The sequence below is a fragment of the Phalangium opilio genome, unplaced genomic scaffold (assembly GCF_054372755.1).
Source record: "Phalangium opilio isolate 3A_F unplaced genomic scaffold, DU_Popi_V2 ptg000537l_1, whole genome shotgun sequence".
Classification (NCBI taxonomy): domain Eukaryota; kingdom Metazoa; phylum Arthropoda; class Arachnida; order Opiliones; family Phalangiidae; genus Phalangium; species Phalangium opilio.
Genome location: NW_028324243.1, coordinates 1,805,166 through 1,824,831, shown reverse-complemented (window position 1 = coordinate 1,824,831; position 19,666 = coordinate 1,805,166). Strand labels below are relative to the sequence as shown.

General features: G+C 39.7%; 1 protein-coding gene across 1 annotated transcript; it reads right to left on the bottom strand.

The window, feature by feature from the left end:
• Window positions 1–17,106: 17,106 nt before the first annotated feature.
• Window positions 17,107–19,616, bottom strand: LOC149588752 (uncharacterized). Its single transcript, XM_089862056.1, has 5 exons — window positions 19,541–19,616; window positions 19,377–19,472; window positions 17,878–17,949; window positions 17,724–17,817; window positions 17,107–17,257 (listed from the first exon to the last, which is right to left on the bottom strand). The coding sequence occupies exons 1-5, from the start codon at window positions 19,582–19,584 to the stop codon at window positions 17,144–17,146; spliced, it is 420 nt and encodes a 139-aa protein (XP_089718182.1). The 5' UTR covers window positions 19,585–19,616; the 3' UTR covers window positions 17,107–17,143.
• Between the last annotated feature and the right edge of the window lie 50 nt (window positions 19,617–19,666).

Here is a 19,666-nt window from a genome sequence, read left to right as displayed (position 1 = left end):
TTTTAACTAATCGTTAGATAGAACGAAATTATAATGAAAGAGGAGTCCCGTGAACAAAGTTTTGCTAATTTTTCCGCTCTCAAACAAGCGTGACGTGAATTATATGCCAAAGTCTTTCCAAGCACCATATCAGACGGTGTCACGTAACGATTAGTTTATGATATAGTAAATTTAAAGGTGGTCTCGGGTACCTTGCCTTAAAGGAGAAGTTCAGGTAATATGACATTATACCTTAAAAGAACGGCTTTTCTAAATATAAAAGGAATTAAACATTTGAATAAAAACTAGTGATTTTTTATCACAAAATAATTAATATATTTAATTAGTCCTAAAAACGTGGACTACCACGCTCCAGAGTCCTGCACGGGCCGGGCTTGGTTAGTGGATGTAACGGGCCGGGCCGGACCGGGCCAAAAAACCAACTATGTACTCGGACTCGGGCCGGGTTTCGGTGTAATAGATAGACTTTTCCTTTCTTTATTGTTACAGTTAGACTTGTCCTTTACTCTCCCTTTTTCTCGTTTATATGTTACTTTTTCTTTCGTGTAGTTTTTCAATACATAGCGTTCTCATGCTAAAAGAGCCTTCTTAGAACTTTGTACTGTGAAGCCCCTAGTTAAACTTTTATTACCCTAATGCCCGGGGATATTATTGCCTCGATTGTTAGCTGTTAGCTCGAGAGTTCGAATTTGGATGCCTATCCAAGAGGTCGTGCTCGCCTTTTTGTTTCTTGTTTTTCGTAAATATTATTTTGAATTTAATAAAGTGTTTAAAATTAAGAAATGTTGACTGACTTTTCTCTAATGACCCGAGCTCGGAGTGTCACCCCCGAACGGGCCATTACAATGGCGCCCAACGTGCTTATTCTTGTGCCGTTTTTTGTTTAATTTTGTCCGTTTGTCATGTTTCGGACGCCCGTCACCCGTGTTCCGTCCCCCGCGTCTTCGTCTCGTGGTGGGGATGGTGTCGCGGTCGCTCTCGGAAGTAACCTGCCAAAACCGTCGATGCCGGTACTAGACATTAATACCGTGAAAAAGACTAAACGCGAACGCTCGCGCTATATGGATAATCTGACTCGTATTTCATCGCCGAGTGTTTCGAACGTTGTGCAAACGCCGAACACAACGCGTAGCAAACTGGCTGCAAACTTCTCAGGGGTAAACCCACAACATTCCAGTACACCAAATCCACCTGTACTTTCATTAATCAATCCGCAAGTATCAAATTTACAATTAAACCAATCTACGGTTCCTGTGCAACCAAATCCTAACCAAGTTCTTACAGACGCGTTTAATACTTTTGCCTCTCAAATGGCATCTAACATAACTTTATTACGTTCGGACATTGTTAAAATACGCGATGACATTCAGAAAGACATATCGGTCCAAACAAAACAATTAAATACGCTAGCCCTAGATTCGCATACCAGATTTACCCAAATAGAACAGCGCCTCGCTGCGCTAGAAACAGTACCGCCTGTTGTTACAAAGCCAGGGTCCGTCCAGAGTAACCCGAGTCCACTCGCTGCTATGACGGGTCCAACTAACTTTAATCAATCGACCATATCGACTACGCCTACGTTAGAAAGCAAGATGGGATCTCGTTTGTGCTATAACTGGTTAGCCACAGCCACGTTTAGCGGGAAAAAGAATGAAAATGCTTTTCATTTCTTACGGGATGCCACAAAGGTTTTCACCATGAGTGGGGCGCCGTCCACTCAATGGTTGGGCCTTATAAATAGTGCCTTTAAAGGAAACGCATCGAGATGGTTTGAGAACCGCCGACCAACTTTCGCGGATTGGTCTGACTTTGCTACAGCTTTTCTCTGTGACTTTCGCCATAAAACTCCTATGGAACTGCTAAAAGTTGCCCTCAGCCGAGAGCAAAAGGTTAGTGAAAATTTTGAACGATTTGTATGGGAAATTCAAGACGCCTATGAACAATATGACCCCTCTACCGCCGAAGACGTAATTTTCGATACCGTCGTTAACAATGCCTTGCCCGAATTTCGTCGCGATCTTCGCTCTATCACGAAAAAGACTATTCAGGAGTTACTACGTGTCGGCCGATTAGTAACAGCTGATTTGGAGAAAGCCACGATTTTATACGATTCATCTACTAACACGTCCAAGATGAGGACAGAGCTAAAAGAGCCCGAAAATACCATTTCGGAAAAGCCTAGAGAAAATAACGCTTCCGCGCGCCCGCGCCTAAACGAAATAGAAAAACAATTGGTGAAAGACCAGAAATGTTTCGCCTGTCATGCTGTTGGGCACAAAAGAGTAGACTGTCCCAACAAAGCATCTATTAATTCGTTGCACACTTCTAATGCCAAAGATTGCCCTCACGTCGTTTTGGTCATAAACCAGTACGAAAAGATAGCTTTTGTAGATTCTGGTGCAACTTATTCTGCCATAGATCTTAGCGAATTATCCAGTTACGGCAAAACAATAGAAGACGTTAAGCCGTGGGTTAAGGATCACAGAATGTCAAGTAGCCTTATCAACGCTCTTAAAGGCTTACGAAGATGTGGTCTCCTCGAACACGCTTGGAAACACGTCGCTGGTCAAACACAAAATTGAAACTGGAACAGCGAAGCCTGTAAAATGCCGACCATACCCGTATTCGCCAGCAAAACGGGCAGAAATCAAAAGACAAGTAGACGACATGCTTCAAAGAGGTATTATAGAACCATGTGCATCCCCATGGGCCTCACCAGCGGTCTTAGTCGGTAAGAAAGTAGTGGACAAGCAAGAAAACCCTTACCGCCTGTGTTCGGATTCTCGAGGTCTAAACGACGTCACTCTGGATGACGCCTTTCCCATGCCTAGCATTCCGAACATTTTCAATAGCCTAACAGGTGCTAAATATTTTAGCCGAATCGACCTTCGATCGGGGTATTGGCAAATTGAGCTAGACGAGGATTCGAGAGATAAGAGTGCGTTTGTCACGGCGGAGGGTCAATATCGCTATACCCGTATGCCATTCGGACTGAAAACGGCTCCTATGACTTTCCAGCGCCTTATGAACCTAGTTTTGAAAGATTTCGGACAATTCGCACTAGCTTATTTGGATGACATTATTATCTTCAGTGCCAGTCTAGAAGATCATTTAAAACATCTAGAATTCGTCTTAGAGGCTCTCCGAAAAGCCAATCTAACTTGCAACCTCCCGAAATGCAGTTTCTTCCAAACAAAGATAAATTTTTTAGGCTTCGTCGTGTCAGCCGACGGAATAGAGACCGACCCGAGAAAAGTAGACTCGATTAGAGATTTCCCTACACCAACAAATGTATCGTCGCTTCGATCATTTCTGGGTCTCGTTAATTTTTATCGAAGTTATCTGCCCCGCATGGCCGATATAGCTATGCCGTTATTTCGATTACTAAAGAAAAACGTGCCTTGGAGATGGGAAAAGTCAGAAGCTGAAGCCTTTGACAAGTTAAAAAGTAAATTAATAGAAAGTGTAGTTCTGGCTTTCCCAGATATGAACAAGCCCTTTATTCTGCAAACGGATGCCTCGCAGACCGGGGTTGGCGCCGTTTTATTACAGCAAGATGAAGAAGGGAAAGAACGAGTAGTCGCGTTTGCTAGCTACATGCTAAAACCAGCCGAACAACGTTATCACGCAACGGAGAGAGAATTGCTAGCGGTAGTAATCGCCGTAAAAAGGTTTAGAAATTATTTAGACGGACATACTTTCACCCTAAGAACGGATAATAAAGCGCTAGTCTGGCTAAACAAGATGCGAGACATCAATAGTCGTCTTGTTCGATGGGCTTTATTACTACAAGAGTTTAGCTTTATCGTAGAACACATACCTGGAAAGGAGAACATAGTCCCAGATGCTATTTCAAGGGCCGAGTACGCCAGAGAAGATAATAGCCTAGAACCGTTTGAGGAAGAAGTAGAAAGACTCTTCGTTCCCGACGGAGTAAAATCTGTAGCCCATATCAATGTTTTAGCCATAAATCAAGGTCAGCCAGAGACATTAGAAGCGTTACCAGCTTTAACGCCAGAAATTTTGAGGGATCATCAACAGGAAGATGACCGACTCCAACTTATCATTGACTTTATTAGTCATGGTACGTTACCGGATGTTAAGCCCCTCGCTCGTGTTATTCGAAGGCAGGCTTCGCAATATCTACTATGTGATTCGGTTTTATATCGGATGGAAAACACCCTTAATGAGGTACCAACGTGGGTTCCTTGTATTCCGCGCTCGTTACGCGAAGCGGTCTTAACGCTAATTCATGACGATCCTAAAGCGGGTCACCTCGGTGTAGAAAAGACGGTATTCCGCGCGCGACAACGCTGCTTTTGGGAAGGAATGACCAAGGACTGCAAAACGTATGTCTTGTCGTGCGATCTATGTCAAAAAGCCAAGCCAACCCACGAAAAACAAATGGGTTTCCTACAACCAATTGTGCCGACCTCGCCTGGGGAAGTGTACAGTATAGATTTGGTTGGACCTTTGCCCCAGAGCGCCAAACAATGTTCCTTTATTCTAGTAATAGTCGATACCTTTTCTAAATGGCTGGAAGCTTATCCTTTGAGACGCGCCACAGCATCCGCGGTTCGTCGACTCTGTTACGAACACATGTGTCGACATGGAGTACCCAGAGTCATCATTTCGGACAACGGGAGCCAATTTGTATCTCGGTTGTTCTACGAAATGTGTCAGAATAACGGAATCGCGCACCATACCACATCGGTGTACCATCCGCAGGCTAATATGGTGGAAAGGTACAATCGGTCCCTTAAACAGATCTTGCGTATTTATGCACACGACGCCCATCGAAAATGGGACGTACGACTTCCGGAAGCTGTTTTAGCTCTTAATTCCGCCGTGAATTCGACCACGGGGTTTCCACCATCACAACTTACATATGGTCGAGCTCTGCGTTTACCGGTTGACAATGCCCTCGCGAAACCGCCTACTGATCCGATTACCATGGAGGAATATGCCGCGAAAATTGAGAAAGCCATGACCGCGATGGAAAAACGAGTCCGGGATAACATCGCGTTATCACAAACGCGCCAAAAAAGAAATTACGATTTGCGACACCGTGCCGTAAATATCCAGATCGGAGATTGGGTCTTGATTAAAGCCCATCCTCAATCATCCAAAGAAGAGGGTATAACGGCCAAACTAGCCCTTCTATATTTGGGTCCCTACCGTGTAGCCAGTGCCGCGGGTGACCTAGCATTTAAATTGGAAAATGAAGACAATAAGTCCGTCGGTACTCAACACGTGTCAAACCTAAGACTCTATAAGAGAAGACGGTTTGATCCAGAGATGCAGGAGGTACCATTACCAAAACATACTGTGACCCCTGTACCTCCCAACACCCGCGTATTGCGTCCAAATACCCGGAAAAACTATGCTTAAATATCGGGTACTTTTAAATAAAGACACTTAACGGTGCTTAGATTCATGTAAATAACTGTAAATAATATTTTTGTTTTTGTTTGATTCTATATTTGTACTAGTACTTTGACCATTAATGTATAACTCTATATTTTGTTGTATTTTGTGTCCGTGCGGGTAATGGAAACTTAACCATACCAAGAAGGTTTTATTCGTTAATTAGTCTAGTTCATTAGGACTTAAGAACCAATGTTAGACGCATGCTGAAACCAAACTTTGTTGTTATTGGCCGCGATGAAACAAGTTTATTGTAGTCTAAGTTATTAGAATAGAAAATCTAATATTAGAATTCAAGCCATGATTATGTCAGAAAACAAATGCCATTAATTTTCTGTCATGTCCCTATTTTTGTTATTTCTTAAATTAGGAAGAAAAGCCCTAATGAGAAATATTGCCGAACTAAAAATGTTTAGATGTTGCTTAATCGTTTTTCCCTCGCTATCTCTTAGTGGTGGGGATTGTAATAGATAGACTTTTCCTTTCTTTATTGTTACAGTTAGACTTGTCCTTTACTCTCCCTTTTTCTCGTTTATATGTTACTTTTTCTTTCGTGTAGTTTTTCAATACATAGCGTTCTCATGCTAAAAGAGCCTCCTTAGAACTTTGTACTGTGAAGCCCCTAGTTAAACTTTTATTACCCTAATGCCCGGGGATATTATTGCCTCGATTGTTAGCTGTTAGCTCGAGAGTTCGAATTTGGATGCCTATCCAAGAGGTTTCTTGTTTTTCGTAAATATTATTTTGAATTTAATAAAGTGTTTAAAATTAAGAAATGTTGACTGACTTTTCTCTAATGACCCGAGCTCGGAGTGTCACCCCCGAACGGGCCATTACATCGGGCTTATTCAAAATGCTAAAACCGGGCCAGGCTTGGGTCGGCCCCAAAAATCTCGGCCCGTGCAGGTCTCTGCCACGCTCCCCCGCCATTGTTTCAGTGGCATCTGCTAAATAGAACATCTTACTCCTACGGGATTGGTTGAATTTTCACAGGCTTAGAGAGGTATGTGGATCGATGGCGCATTACTCCTCGTTTTTAAGACTAATTAAATGCAAATTATTATGTTTCAAGAGATAATTAATTTTTGTGTAATATTGAATTCCTTTTATGTATAGACAAAGGCCGTTCTGTTGAGGTATACTGTCATGTTACCTAAGCTTTTCCTTTAAAATGTCCCAATTATGGATAACATAATAATTTAACTTTCAGCACCCAATATGGCACAACTATACATGGGATAAAAACGGAGATCTGAAAGTTTCAGGGGTGTTTAAGGATATAATTAAAATATTCATTTTCAATCTTTATTCCAAGTAAGTGCTATTATCCTTGTTTTATATATACCAGTCAGTAAAAAATCCATATGCGGCTAATTTATTGCGCACCAAAACAAAAATTTAAAATAATGGTAAAGCTTTGTTTCAATTGTTAAATTTGAACTATTATAGTGTCACAATGCGTCGGTTGGTTGTTCATTTTTTGAGGAAGAACGTCCTAGTAGTTGTAAAATTCCGGTTCTGGCACAATGTATTTTCTATAGTTGCACCCAATGTATTTTCTAGAGTTGCAACCAATGTATTTTATATAGTTGCACCCAATGTATTTTCTAGAGTTGCACCCAATGTATTTTCTATAGTTGCACCCAATGTATTTTCTAGAGTTGCAACCAATGTATTTTATATAGTTGCACCCAATGTATTTTCTAGAGTTGCACCCAATGTATTTTCTATAGCTGCACCCAATGTATTTTCTATAGTTGCACCCAATGTATTTTCTAGAGTTGCACACAATGTATTTTCTATAGTTGCACCCAATGTATTTTCTAGAGTTGCACCCAATGTATTTTCTATTGTTACACTCAATGTATTTAATCATAAGTTTATAAGATATGTTCCATAAGTGTCTCACTCGTTAATGAGAGCTTGTCATGAAGTGACGTAGGTGAAACGTCATAGATTCTTGTAAAGCGACAACTAGTGAGGCGCTGTCAAAGGCTTAGTACAGACTAAATAGGAGGATGAACTGCAAAACCAAGTGTAGTCAATTCTCGCGTCGTTCTTGAACTAGCTCTCATTAAACCTCTAGCATTACGAAGTATAGGTAGTGACATACTTATGGAACATATCTTATAAACTTATGATTTAATATAGTTGCACCCCATGTATTTTTTGAGTAGCACCCAACGTATTTTTTAGAGTTGCGCCCAGTGTATTTTCTATAATTGCACCAAATGTATTTTCTATAGTTGTACTGTACCTGCTGCGGGTGCAGTAGCTGCATTGTAAAACCGATAACGTGGTCTTCTCGAACTAGATATCGGTTTTACACTGAAGCTGCTGCACCCGCTATAGAAAATATATTGTGCCAGTACCGGCGTACATATTCCATCAAGTTTATCTAAAATTCAAAAATGTACAGTGTGGTACAGATCCAAGAAACACGTCTTCAGTAAAATGTGACTGTTCTACTCATGAAATCACATCCGTCATTCCTATTTATAGTTTTAAACAGTGTCGTTTTAATTGGGTGTAATGGGGCTTACGTTTATCATACGGAATATGTTTCCTTCAGCACTACAGCAACAATTTACTCGAGTAAAGTTTTAGTCTGATCTGTTCTACACTGCGTTATTCTGTTTTTCTTAAAGTTTCACATTGATACCTGAATATCTTACTTCATACGGCGAAGTAACTTCTCCCTCAAATGGAAGTGGTTTTGTTGGTTTTCTGATGAGAAATGTAAGTCATAGCATATGTTCATAAGATCTGTTCCATAAGTTGGTCACTGGTTACTGAGAGCTTGTCATGAAGTGACGTAGGTTAAACGTCACAGATTCGAGGTAAAGCGACGCTTGGTGAGACGCAGTGGCAGTGAAAGATTTAGTACAGACTAAATATTAAAATGGACTTAAAAAACCGCGTGTACTCAATTCTCTCGTCGTTCTCGAACAAGCTCTCAGTAAGCATTACGAAGAATAAGAAGTGAAATTCATACTTATGGAACATACCTTATAAACTTATGTTTCACGTATAGAAGATAAATGCTGAACGAGTAATCTATACAGGAATGCGACATAGCATTAACGCCAATGCCGATAAACTTGGAATCATACAAATACATGGATTTCGCATTAGAACCATCCCCACGACCTTTCCTCATCGTTTCTGGTCCAACTGAAGCTTTCAAATACAATGAATTTGGAGTAACAAATATATTTTCCATAGAAGTAATAATATTTCTGATAATTTATCTTCATTGCGCCAAGACCAAGTCAATTTCCATCCCTATTAAAAGGACTGTAAAGTTGTCGGCGGGCCGTTGAATTTTATTTTTCGAATAGTCCCCCCTTCCTTCAATTATTAATGTCAGATCTCTCTTGTTACTGGTTTTGAGCTGCCCCACTTCGGTCCTCCTCCCACTCCCTCGGGATCGTCGTCCCGTTGGATCAGAGGAAAAGGCCTAGTCGTGGCGGAGGGGGCCCAAGTTCGGTTTGGGTTAGGATGGTTCCTTGGGTTCGCCCTTGGTTCGGACCTTTCCCTGCCACGTTCCGCGAACGTTTTGCTCGGCCGCCTCGCCCCCGTCCAGGTGTTGCTATGGCTCATCCCCAGCTCTTGGCAACCCTCTGGGGGTCGCGTATACATTAGAGATGAGTCGGGTCGACTTTCTCTTCGACCCGAGCCCGAGTCCAACTTTAAAATTATAAACTTAACCCGACCCGACCCGACCCGAAAAAAAAATTAAAATAAAAACCCGACCCGACCCGACCCTATTAAATTTGTAAATGAGCACGACCCGACCCGACCCTATTAAATTTGTAAATGAGCCCTACCCGACCCGACCCTATTAAATTTGAAAATGAATTCGACCCGACACAACCCTATTGAAAATGAGCCCGACCCGACCCGAAAAAAATAACTAAAATCAAACCCGGCTCGGCCCAAACTTCTTAAATTTGAAAACGAGAACGACCAAAATCTACCCAAATTTTATGGAATTTAAAAAACCCGTCATGACCCGAAATTCACGAATGGGCTCCGATCGGAAACGGACCAAAGACCTCTGACGCATAAAAAATTCATTCAATAAAGGATGTATTTACTCCAAAATTTTTGGCCCAAAAGTAAGGCTGGATAGAGTCGTGCCATCCGATTCAGGTTAGTTCGACGTGGTCCAAGCGTTGACCCGGTGCTGCAAATTACACGTTCAAGCTAATAGCTATACAAAACCAATGTATGTCGTTTGTGCACTGAACGCATTTCGTCAATTATTTGAATTTCCAATACAAAAAGATTCAAAACGAAGCTTGCCGAATCAACCGAGACGAGAGAAAGAATCTTGAAAGTAGCCGGACCCTAGCCGCGAAACCGATAACCGAAACGCCGTGCATAAACAGGGTTGCCAAGCTGTACATTTTTTTTGTCAACTGTTACTGTTTTTCTACCCTCTTTTATGAAACGGAGTATTCCCGTATTTTGAGCTTAGCATCTAGCGCGTTGCGCCTCCTCCCATTTTCTCGCCCGAAACTTGTGAGACTTGAGTTGTATTATTTCCAACCTTAAATTGTCGGGTTGGACCGCTGATCTATAAAAAGCCCGACCCGAGCCCGGCCCAATAGAAAGTGAACCCGACCCGATCCGGCCCGATTTTAATTTTAGGGCATGAAAACCCTACCCGACCCGACCCGGAAAATTTTGAAATTAATTTTGCCCGACCCAACCCGACCCGAAACGGGTTCGGGTCGGGTCGGGTCGAAAAAGCCCGATTAAATCGGGGGCCCGACTCGTCTCTAGTATACATTTCTGGACCGTATGGCATTGCTGTGCTCGGAGGGAACTCGCCCGTCCCCTCGAGCCTTCTGCTGCCTTCGTCCGATCCTGTCGCCGAGCACCTCCTGGCTGGGCTCGCCGCTGCCGGTGTAGCGCTCTCGTCACCTGTTCAAGGGGCGTTAGTCGCGGCCGCTGACCGGGCCCGTGTGCCTTGACGGCGGTTTCGCAGGTTCCATTGGGAACAGTGATGAGAGACGGTTGGGGGGCGCTGATAAGGCCCCCGCCAGGTGCATCGCCTAATCAAATGTCCTCTGAATGCCCCGCTTCAGTGTTTTTCCAGTCCTTATCCCGAGACTTTGAGACGCACGCTGGGGTTGTGACGTCAATAACGACTTTTTCAAAAAAAAAAAAAGAATCTACGGTCTGCCAACTTCTTTACAGACCTAAGACCTTTTAACAGAACGTAACGTCTTTATTCTGTATGGCAATAATTCTTTCCAATGGCGCCCACAGTTTGATGTTAGATCCTCCTATGCCTACATTATTTCCTTTTTGGAACAATTAATTCATGACACATTGTTAGACTACCGAGCGCATAAATATTTGTCTTTTAATAGTTCTGTATTGTACATTACTGTAGATATGGTCTCTTCTGCTGATATTATTAATACTATATCCTGTGGTATGGCATTTCATTTCTTCGAAACAAAAAATATCCAGATTGAACTCCGGGCTAAAAGGATACTTTGAAACTGCTTTTACAAGCTTTGGGATACTTTTTCATCAAGGTAATCACACGTATCTAATTTTTTATCGTCTTTTGGCTGACTCAATGGAGTTTAAAAATCAAGGAGGATGAATATGAGGGTAGACTAGTTCTGGAAAGGGCGGAGGTAAAAATGAGGCAGATACTGCACACAGTGGAGCGCAACTTCGACGCGCAAGCTTTTCGTAAAGGCGCACGTAACGTGATCATTGTTGGAAACGAGGGATTTTTTCAAAATTATAAACAAGCTCATGAGGCTGGAGAAAGAAGGGTTGAACCCATGCGCGAGAACGTACGCTCTCTTACCGTGCGGGAGTAGCGGTACCATGGTAACCGGGGAACGGCACAATACCGTTTTAGTAAAGGGGGACCACGTGCATTTTGTTTGACTCCGAGTTTCCCCTCTTACGCACTCTTCTTGGTAAAAAATATAACCGCAAGGCTGTTTCTCAATATACTGTTTATTAAAGCTCGGTATTATCCATTATCCACGTCATTTTATCTCTATTCATACTCGAGAATTATCCCCAGAACTTACGTGTTAAATCGTATTATATCCACAACTTTGTTTATAAATAATCGGTTATCCACCAATTTGTTTATAATGGATTGAAGATTCCGAGCTCTAAATAGACAATTTTTTAAATTGTTCATAAATTGGCATTTTGAATTTAATAAGACTAAAGTCGAAAAGTATCCATCATAGATTTCATACTGTATGAGAAGATATTGACTGAAGCTTAATCCCGTACAGTTTTAGATTCCACTGTGTCTTATCAAAAATTGTACATACATATTTTTGAAGAGTTGATATGAAATGAAATATATTTTTAAATTTAACTGTCTTTCCCGTTCATGAATACCTTTTTCTATTCTGTTGAAACAAATCAAACCATTGTTAAATAAGCTTTTTGAAAGAAATTGTTCAAAAATTACCGTTGTTTCCTGCGTCGTTTTGTTGAGTCAATCAGAGTAGACTCCTCATTTAGTTGCGCAAGTCGCGTAAAGCAATATATCGAACTAATGGTATATAATTTAAGTAAACAAAGAAATCGTTTATAAATCATTATTTCGAAATAGGGAACCGTGGATTTCTAAATTATCTGTGACCGCTCCATATTGTTTCATTTCAGACAATAAAAGTCCCAATGAAAGTAACGCCGATCGAATTGCGTGGTGCTCTTGGTTCACAGCAACCTTTTGCATCACTACGGCGTTTACGGGAATATTATTATCAGTAATGACTCTACCCGACGCTCCAGAGTTTATCGAGGAACTAACGGATATACTGAAATATCCCAAAGTGAATATTCCACTCGGACCAAATTTGGCATTCCATTATTTAACCAAGGTTGTGAAACCCTCTGATGATCCCTTTTCATTCTAAGGGGCAGAACACAAATTACGTAACGCAAAAACTCCTATTTTCGGCTATCCTTTGTATAAAAAATAACAATCGGGAAAACATCACCCCTTTTAAAGCGTAACCAATTTCTCATTACTCCGTATGATTATGTAACAACCAACGGAGTTATGCGCTGATACCCAGTTATTTATTTATTTAGTTATTTAGTGTCATGCTCTCGCAAAGGCAGTGCATTCGATTCCTCGGATATTGCAATCGTAAACTGGACTGGTAAACGTGACAGCTTTGATAATTCAAAAAGAGTGGCGCGAGGACGGTTTTGAAGTTCAGATTAAAGCTCGGGTTCTAAAAGGAGTTGTGAAACTTACCTTATAAGCGTTTATAGAAGTGTAGAACAATTTTTAAACTCGTCCTAGAATTGAAGAATTTTTCATTGTTTGATAGTCCCATATGAGCATATATTATCCCTGACCCACCACCCTGAACCAGTTTCTGTATACAAATATATCACAATTTTACAAGGTATGTTCCATAAGTATGAAAGTTCCTATGCTTCGTAATTCTAGAGCTTGTTCGAGAACGGCGGAAGCGAGAATTGACTACACCCGGTTAATGTTGCAGTCCATCTTTCTATTTAGTCAGTATACTAAGCCTTTGACTGCACCTCACCAGGCGTGGCTTTACGTGAATTTATGACGTTACATCTACGTCACTTCATGACAAGCTCTCAGTAACCCGTGACAAAGTTATGGAACAAATCTTGTGAAGAACTTATGATACATGTATTGTAAGCCTTCCCTCATTGGGAGACGATTAGTCATGGTGAGGTTGCTTTCGAAATTCCATAGACTTAGGGAACACTTTCAATAGACCAGTAAGTTGTTTTTTCGCAAACGAAACTGCGCAATTGTTGCAGCAAGGGTTTATTTACGAGGTTCATATACTAAAATATTTATGTTATTTAATACTTTATGAAAAACCCGTCTACAAGTCTCGTAATTTGTGAACAGCCCCTAAATATTTTCACTGGTTTTGCAATACATTGTCGGTTCTACGCTGTAGATCTCGCATGACACGAAACTGGAAAAGGCATGGGAAACAATTTGGGTAAAGAAGAAAGTTGTCAAAATAGCCTATGACGCGAAACAAATAGGAGATTATTCCTTGGACGGAGTAGCTAAAGGAAATGAAATAGGAATTTGGCAGGACCACGTTAGTAGCCATAAAATTAGAAACAGTCCATTCTGTCGTGATTCTGGACCAAAATTGATATATATGTCGAAGAAGCCTGTTATGACCTTAAACATGGCATTACCCATAAGAAGAGATTTCAACTCAATTTTATCTCAACGATTTAAGGATATGTAAGTATTGTAAAGGAAACGTTCAGGTAACAAAAAATTATAAGAACGAATTTAGGGTAGCATAAAAACGTTGAAACAAGACAATGCTGGCGCCATGAAGTTAAACTTTTCATAAATGAGGGAGGGGCTTTCTAGCGCCCTCTATATAGAGTCTAGATTGTCATTAATTTATTTCGTGTTTCCGTTTCCGAGTTCCGACAGTGATGGAAAATGGAGTCTCTCAGGTCTTGGAGTGTTGGGGTCGGTGTCAAGAACAAAACTGTTAAAATAGTTCATGATGAACTGGTATGTTTAAAAAGAGTGGACCGCAATGAAGTTATAGAAATCTAGATTTTCTATTAGAGAGCCCGAGTTATCTGGAACAAAGTCAGTAAAGCGGATTTCTCAAACTTTGGCGTAAAGCGCCAAAGCTTAAGGCCCAATTCATAACCCACCGATGGCGCTAAAAACAGATTTTAAGTTGTTACCTAGAACGAAGGTGGTAATTAACGGTTTTCGAAAGAAGTATGACTTCACGGTACCAGGGGACAATGCTACCATTCCACATTCTTATGGTATCCTGAATTTGTTCTTGATTATACCTTAAAAAAATGGTCTTTTTTCTAAATATAAAAGGAAAAATATTAAAAAAATAAGTGATCTCTAATTGTAAAATAATTAGCATTTAACTAGTCTTAAAAACAAGGATCACTGCGTCGTCATTGGTTTAGGCGCATCTGCTAAATGGAACCACTTACTCCTAAAGGGATTGATTGAATTCTCACAGGCTGAGTGAGAGAGGTAAGGTAAGACATAGCCCACTCTATCACACATAGAGATGTGAGTCGGTAATTTACCGTCCGTAAATTACCGGTAATTTACCAAAAACCGCGTAAATTACCGTTTTATATCTTCCGTAATTTTAAAATGGTAATTTACCGGTAAATTACCAAACATTTTAATTAAGCCTTAAGACTTAATTTTACACTTAAACGATCAATTATTTCTGAGTTTACTTGCAAAATGACTCACCAGGCGCTACTCGCTAGCCAGTACTTACAAAGTTACACTAAAAATTAGTCTTTCAATAAATATTTTGTTAGAGTTCAGATTAGAAGGCCACGGCTGCCGTCTTGGTAGCAAAATCCGCAAATACGTGTAAAGCAGTCAAGATAGTGCTCACAATTAAACGTTGTATAAAGTAATGGATTGTAAGTAAGGGGAAATATAAATTACCAAAAATTACTGGCTGAACGGTAATTTTTGTTTTCGCTAAATTTCAATCGGTAAATTACCGGTAATTTATCGGTAATTTACCCGGTAAATTACCGTTTTTAAAAATTACGGTAATTTCACATCTCTAATCACACACGTAAGAGGTTCGATTTAGCAGACGACACAATAGTCCTCGTTTTCAACGCTAATCAAATGCTAATTATTTTGTAATAAGAGATCATTTATTTCATTTTAAAATTTAATTCCTTTTATATTTAGGAAAAGGCCGTTCTTTTAAGGTATAATTTTATGTTACCTCAACTTTTCCTTTCAACCGACGAGTGCTTTTAAGATTGGTGACTCATTTCTACTTTTAGAAATATTTGGCTATTTGAAAGTCACGTATGTGAACGCATTTTCGAAATGGAACTGTGGATGGCTGAAAAATGCCTGGCTCGTGCACCCGTTGTCGACGAAGACTCAAAAGAATCAGTTCTCATGCTGAAGAATTTCAAACTGAGCTTTTACGCGTATTGTTTAGGAATATTTTTATCCTCAACTGCAGTGATCTTTGAAATACGCTTCGTAAACAATCATAACTGAGTGGCATAAAAGTTATAACAGATTCGATGTGTAAACTTGAGAAAACCTCAATAAACGGATTCTACATATTTCCTCACTCATCATAAACAAGTTCACCATGAATAAATACATTTCGAACTCAATTTTCCCGGAACAAGGAGAAGGGGAGACTCTGCGTCAGGCAGAATACACTTAGTCCCCCATTCCTAAAACGGTACTGTGCCGTTGATTAGGTTAGGTTCGGTTCGGTTCGGGTTAGGTTAGATTAGGTTAGGTAAGGCAATGCTACAATAGAGGCTTGCGATTTGATCGTTGCAATATCGCTATCGATATAGAATGACATATACAGGGTGTTTGTGAAAAGTCCATCAATAATGAAAGGGCGTATTTATTGGGCCATTTTGAGTCGAAAATGTTCTATGACATTTTGCCGTCCGAGCCACGGTTTTCGAGTTATGATTTGAATATTTTAGGGATGACCCCTTCATTAAATTAGCGCTGTCTTTCAATTTCTTAATTAAATTTAAGGGGTCATCCGTAAATTACTCCAATCATAACTTGAAAACAGTGGCCCGAACGGAAAAATGTCATAGAACATTTTCGACTCAAAATGGCCCAATAAATACGCCCTTTCATTATTGATGGACCTTTCACAAACACCCTGTAGAAGTCAAAGATGCATATTTTAATTTCGTTTGTAAAAACTGCATTAAAAATAAATCTATCCTAAAATACCATCAAAAGTTTATCATCATAAAACCTCTTATTTTAGATATATTCGGTGAGCGATGATGATGGGGAGCCAGTATGTACAGACTGGTGTCCATGTGGGATGGACAACGACAAGAAGATGGTGGTGTGTAGAATCCAGTACGTACAGACTGGTGTCCATGTGGGATGGACAAAAGACCGGATGATGGTGGTATTTAGAGGCCAGTAAGTACAGACTGGTGTCCATTTGGGATGGACAAAAGACCGTATGATGGTGGTGTTTAGAAGCCAGTGTGTACAGACTGGTGTCCATGTGGGATGGACAAAAGACCAGATGATGGTGGTGTTTAGAAGCCAGTAAGTACAGACTGGTGTCCATGTGGGATGGACAAAAGACCAGAAGATGGTGGTGTTTAGAAGCCAGTGTGTACAGACTGGTGTCCATGTGGGATGGACAAAAGACCGTATGATGGTGGTATTTCGGAGCCAGTAAGTACAGTCGGGTGTCCATGTGAGATGGACAAAAAACAAGATGATGGTGGTGTATAGAAGCCAGTAAGTACAGTCTGGTGTCCATGTGGGATGGACAAAAGACCAGATGATAGTGGTATTTAGAAGCCAGTAAGTACAGAGTAGAACGACATACGTCACTTGGAGAGGTAAAAATTGCATGCAACCTTCAATTTGTTAGTTTCAAGGAAAATAAAGCGTTTGGATAACGTATTTTGTTTATTTTTCGTAGATTATATTACAATAAATTTTAAACTATTTCATTCAGGAATATCAAATATCTCAATGACATTGTTCAACTTATTTCCGACCCCATCCATTGAATTCATTTGTTCGGGCAATTTATGTCGTTCTGAACGATAGGAGTCTGTTATTTCTCACATCGATGCGTCTGAAGTTGCTTTTAGTGACTACGGCTAATACATTTATGATACAACTATGATTTTAAAGATACATTTATAGGGTAATGGTATATAATTTTAACGAGGGCACAGAATTCCGTTTTGACTCATTATTAGGAGAGTCCATATTCTTTCTTTCGGAGAAAAAAGCAATGCATTGGAAAATCATCTGTAAAATTTTAAATTATATAAAGGTTGAAACGTTCGTTCTAATTCGATTAAGACAGATCGAAGTGACAATTTTAAAAACTTCAGTTGTAACACGTTATTCAGCCTAAGAATTTATGGATTCGTCAATAAGTCCACTTCATAGATAAAATCTAGTTGTAACTCGGAATTTTGGGAAGTTAAATACTTTTAATAAGGACTTTGTTGTATTTGCATTAACTAAAGCCGATTTTCGTTTCTAAGTTGCTTATTTTAAGTCGGCGCGTATCGAATGAACGTTATCAAACTATAGCTTATTGACTTTCGGACTTTTTCAGTCGAGTTTGAAAGTAATTAAACTCTCTCAAGTAGAGTGTCTAAACTTTCAAGTAAACAGAGTGGAAAAAATTCTATGGTTTATGCTAATGATTTCGTGAACATTGTAAGATCATTTAAGTATCTCCTAAAGTATGTATAAATCTTCATACCCCAATGACAATCAATGCTGCCCATATCAAAGAACCGTAACTGTATCCGATGTAGTCCATGAGAAGACCACCGATGAAATCACCCAATGTAATTCTGAGATAAATTATCGTTAGATTGGTAAAATAATTAGAGCATAGTAGTTTATATACGCACCCACAATTCGCAAATCCCAAGTACATGACTGACACGATACTACCGGCAATGTTATCACTAGAGCATGTTTTGCTATGGGAAAGAATTACTCAAGTCAATCGATCTTTTTCGCAGTTGTAGCAAAGTGTATCTTAACCAACAACACTCTTGTATTTACATTGGCTTAACTCAGTTCATCTCCCGACTTTACAAATAATGTACATATGTAAATTACAAATCCTCATAACCAGTGGCAAGATTGAGAAGCTAAATTGCAATGCAAGGCTGGAGAAACAGTGAAACTTTCACATTTCATAAATATATTTCGAAGCTAACATTATTGCTGTGCCTGAATGTAAAGGTATTTCACATCAGGCACATGTATATGTAATATTTTTTAGTTGTTAAATATAATACCATGAGTGAATCATACCGGGGAGCTAGTATATGATTCACTCATGATAATACCTTCGGGAGGTCAACTATATGGGGAGTCACGTGTGCCGTGTAAAATTAATATTAAGGCCTAGCCTTGGGTAATGTTTTGGTAAAATAGTATTATGGGGCCTCCACGGATTTTTAAAAGTTTATAGTCGTTTCCTATAGTAAATGAGGTGGGGAACACGATGCCGTCAAAATTTTTCGCCGCAAATGTTTTTGAATTTTTTTTTTATGAAAATTGCAATATTTTGGAAAAGGACAAATCTAATAGAAACTGAACCTAACCTAAAACTAACCTAACCTAAAAAATCCCAAACATAATCTAAACAAGTGTATGCGCCCCAAATATCAAATATAAAATCAACCATAAGTAATATGTGCTACCCTTTTTTTTTAAAAAAAATCATTTGCGGTGAAAAATTTTGACGGCATCGTGTTCCCCACCTCGTTTACTATAGGAAATGACTATAAACTTTTTAAAATCCGTGGAGGCCCCATACTACCATTTGGCCAATGTTTTTAACCTCGTGATTCAGTTGTAGACAAATATAGTAAGAAAAATTTCGAAACTTTTGCAACACCGCGAGATGTAGGCTTATATCAAGAAGGGATATCTAGTTTAATAAGGAGAAGGTATAAGATGCCTAAGTAATCACGCGCCTAGTCCCAGTCCCCCTTTCAAAGTACAAGGGGGACTGCGACTATGGTGTGTGATTATTTCGCCTCTCCTCAGTCGTCAGTAATTTTCGTCATTCGCGTCGCGCTGACGTGAGTTTTCATGAACCAATGAGATTCTGGTTGTAATTTAGAGGCGGGTATTGACTCCGGACCTACGTTTGGACTGGAGATAAAGCTAGAAATGTGCCGAATTTATATTTTCTCCCTAGTAAACTAGATATCACTTCTTGCTTATATACGTATTCTCCTCATAGGCGTCATCTTCAATTTCATACTCAGTAAATATACGTAAATAAACCTACTGTATATTTATCGTTGAATATTTTAATTCTTCGATAAAGTCGTTCTCGAAAGGTTTGGCTCAAAACACGTAAATGAACTAAATATAACATAAATCTTACATCAAATGTATTTTACACAAAAGAAATGCCGCAACGGATATTCCGGACATTCCTGTAGCACAAATTACCACTGAAACGATGAAAATTTTAATGTCCCTGAAAGTTATACGTAATAATAGTTGTAGCTTGAAGTTATAATTAAATATTTGTTCATAAAACATCACCATAAATCTTCGGTTAAGCCAGGAAATGGACCAAATAACACCATTCCAACAATTACGATTAAACAAGACACTAGAGCAACCACGTTATACATTTCCTATAATAGTGATAAGAAAAACAAGATAACC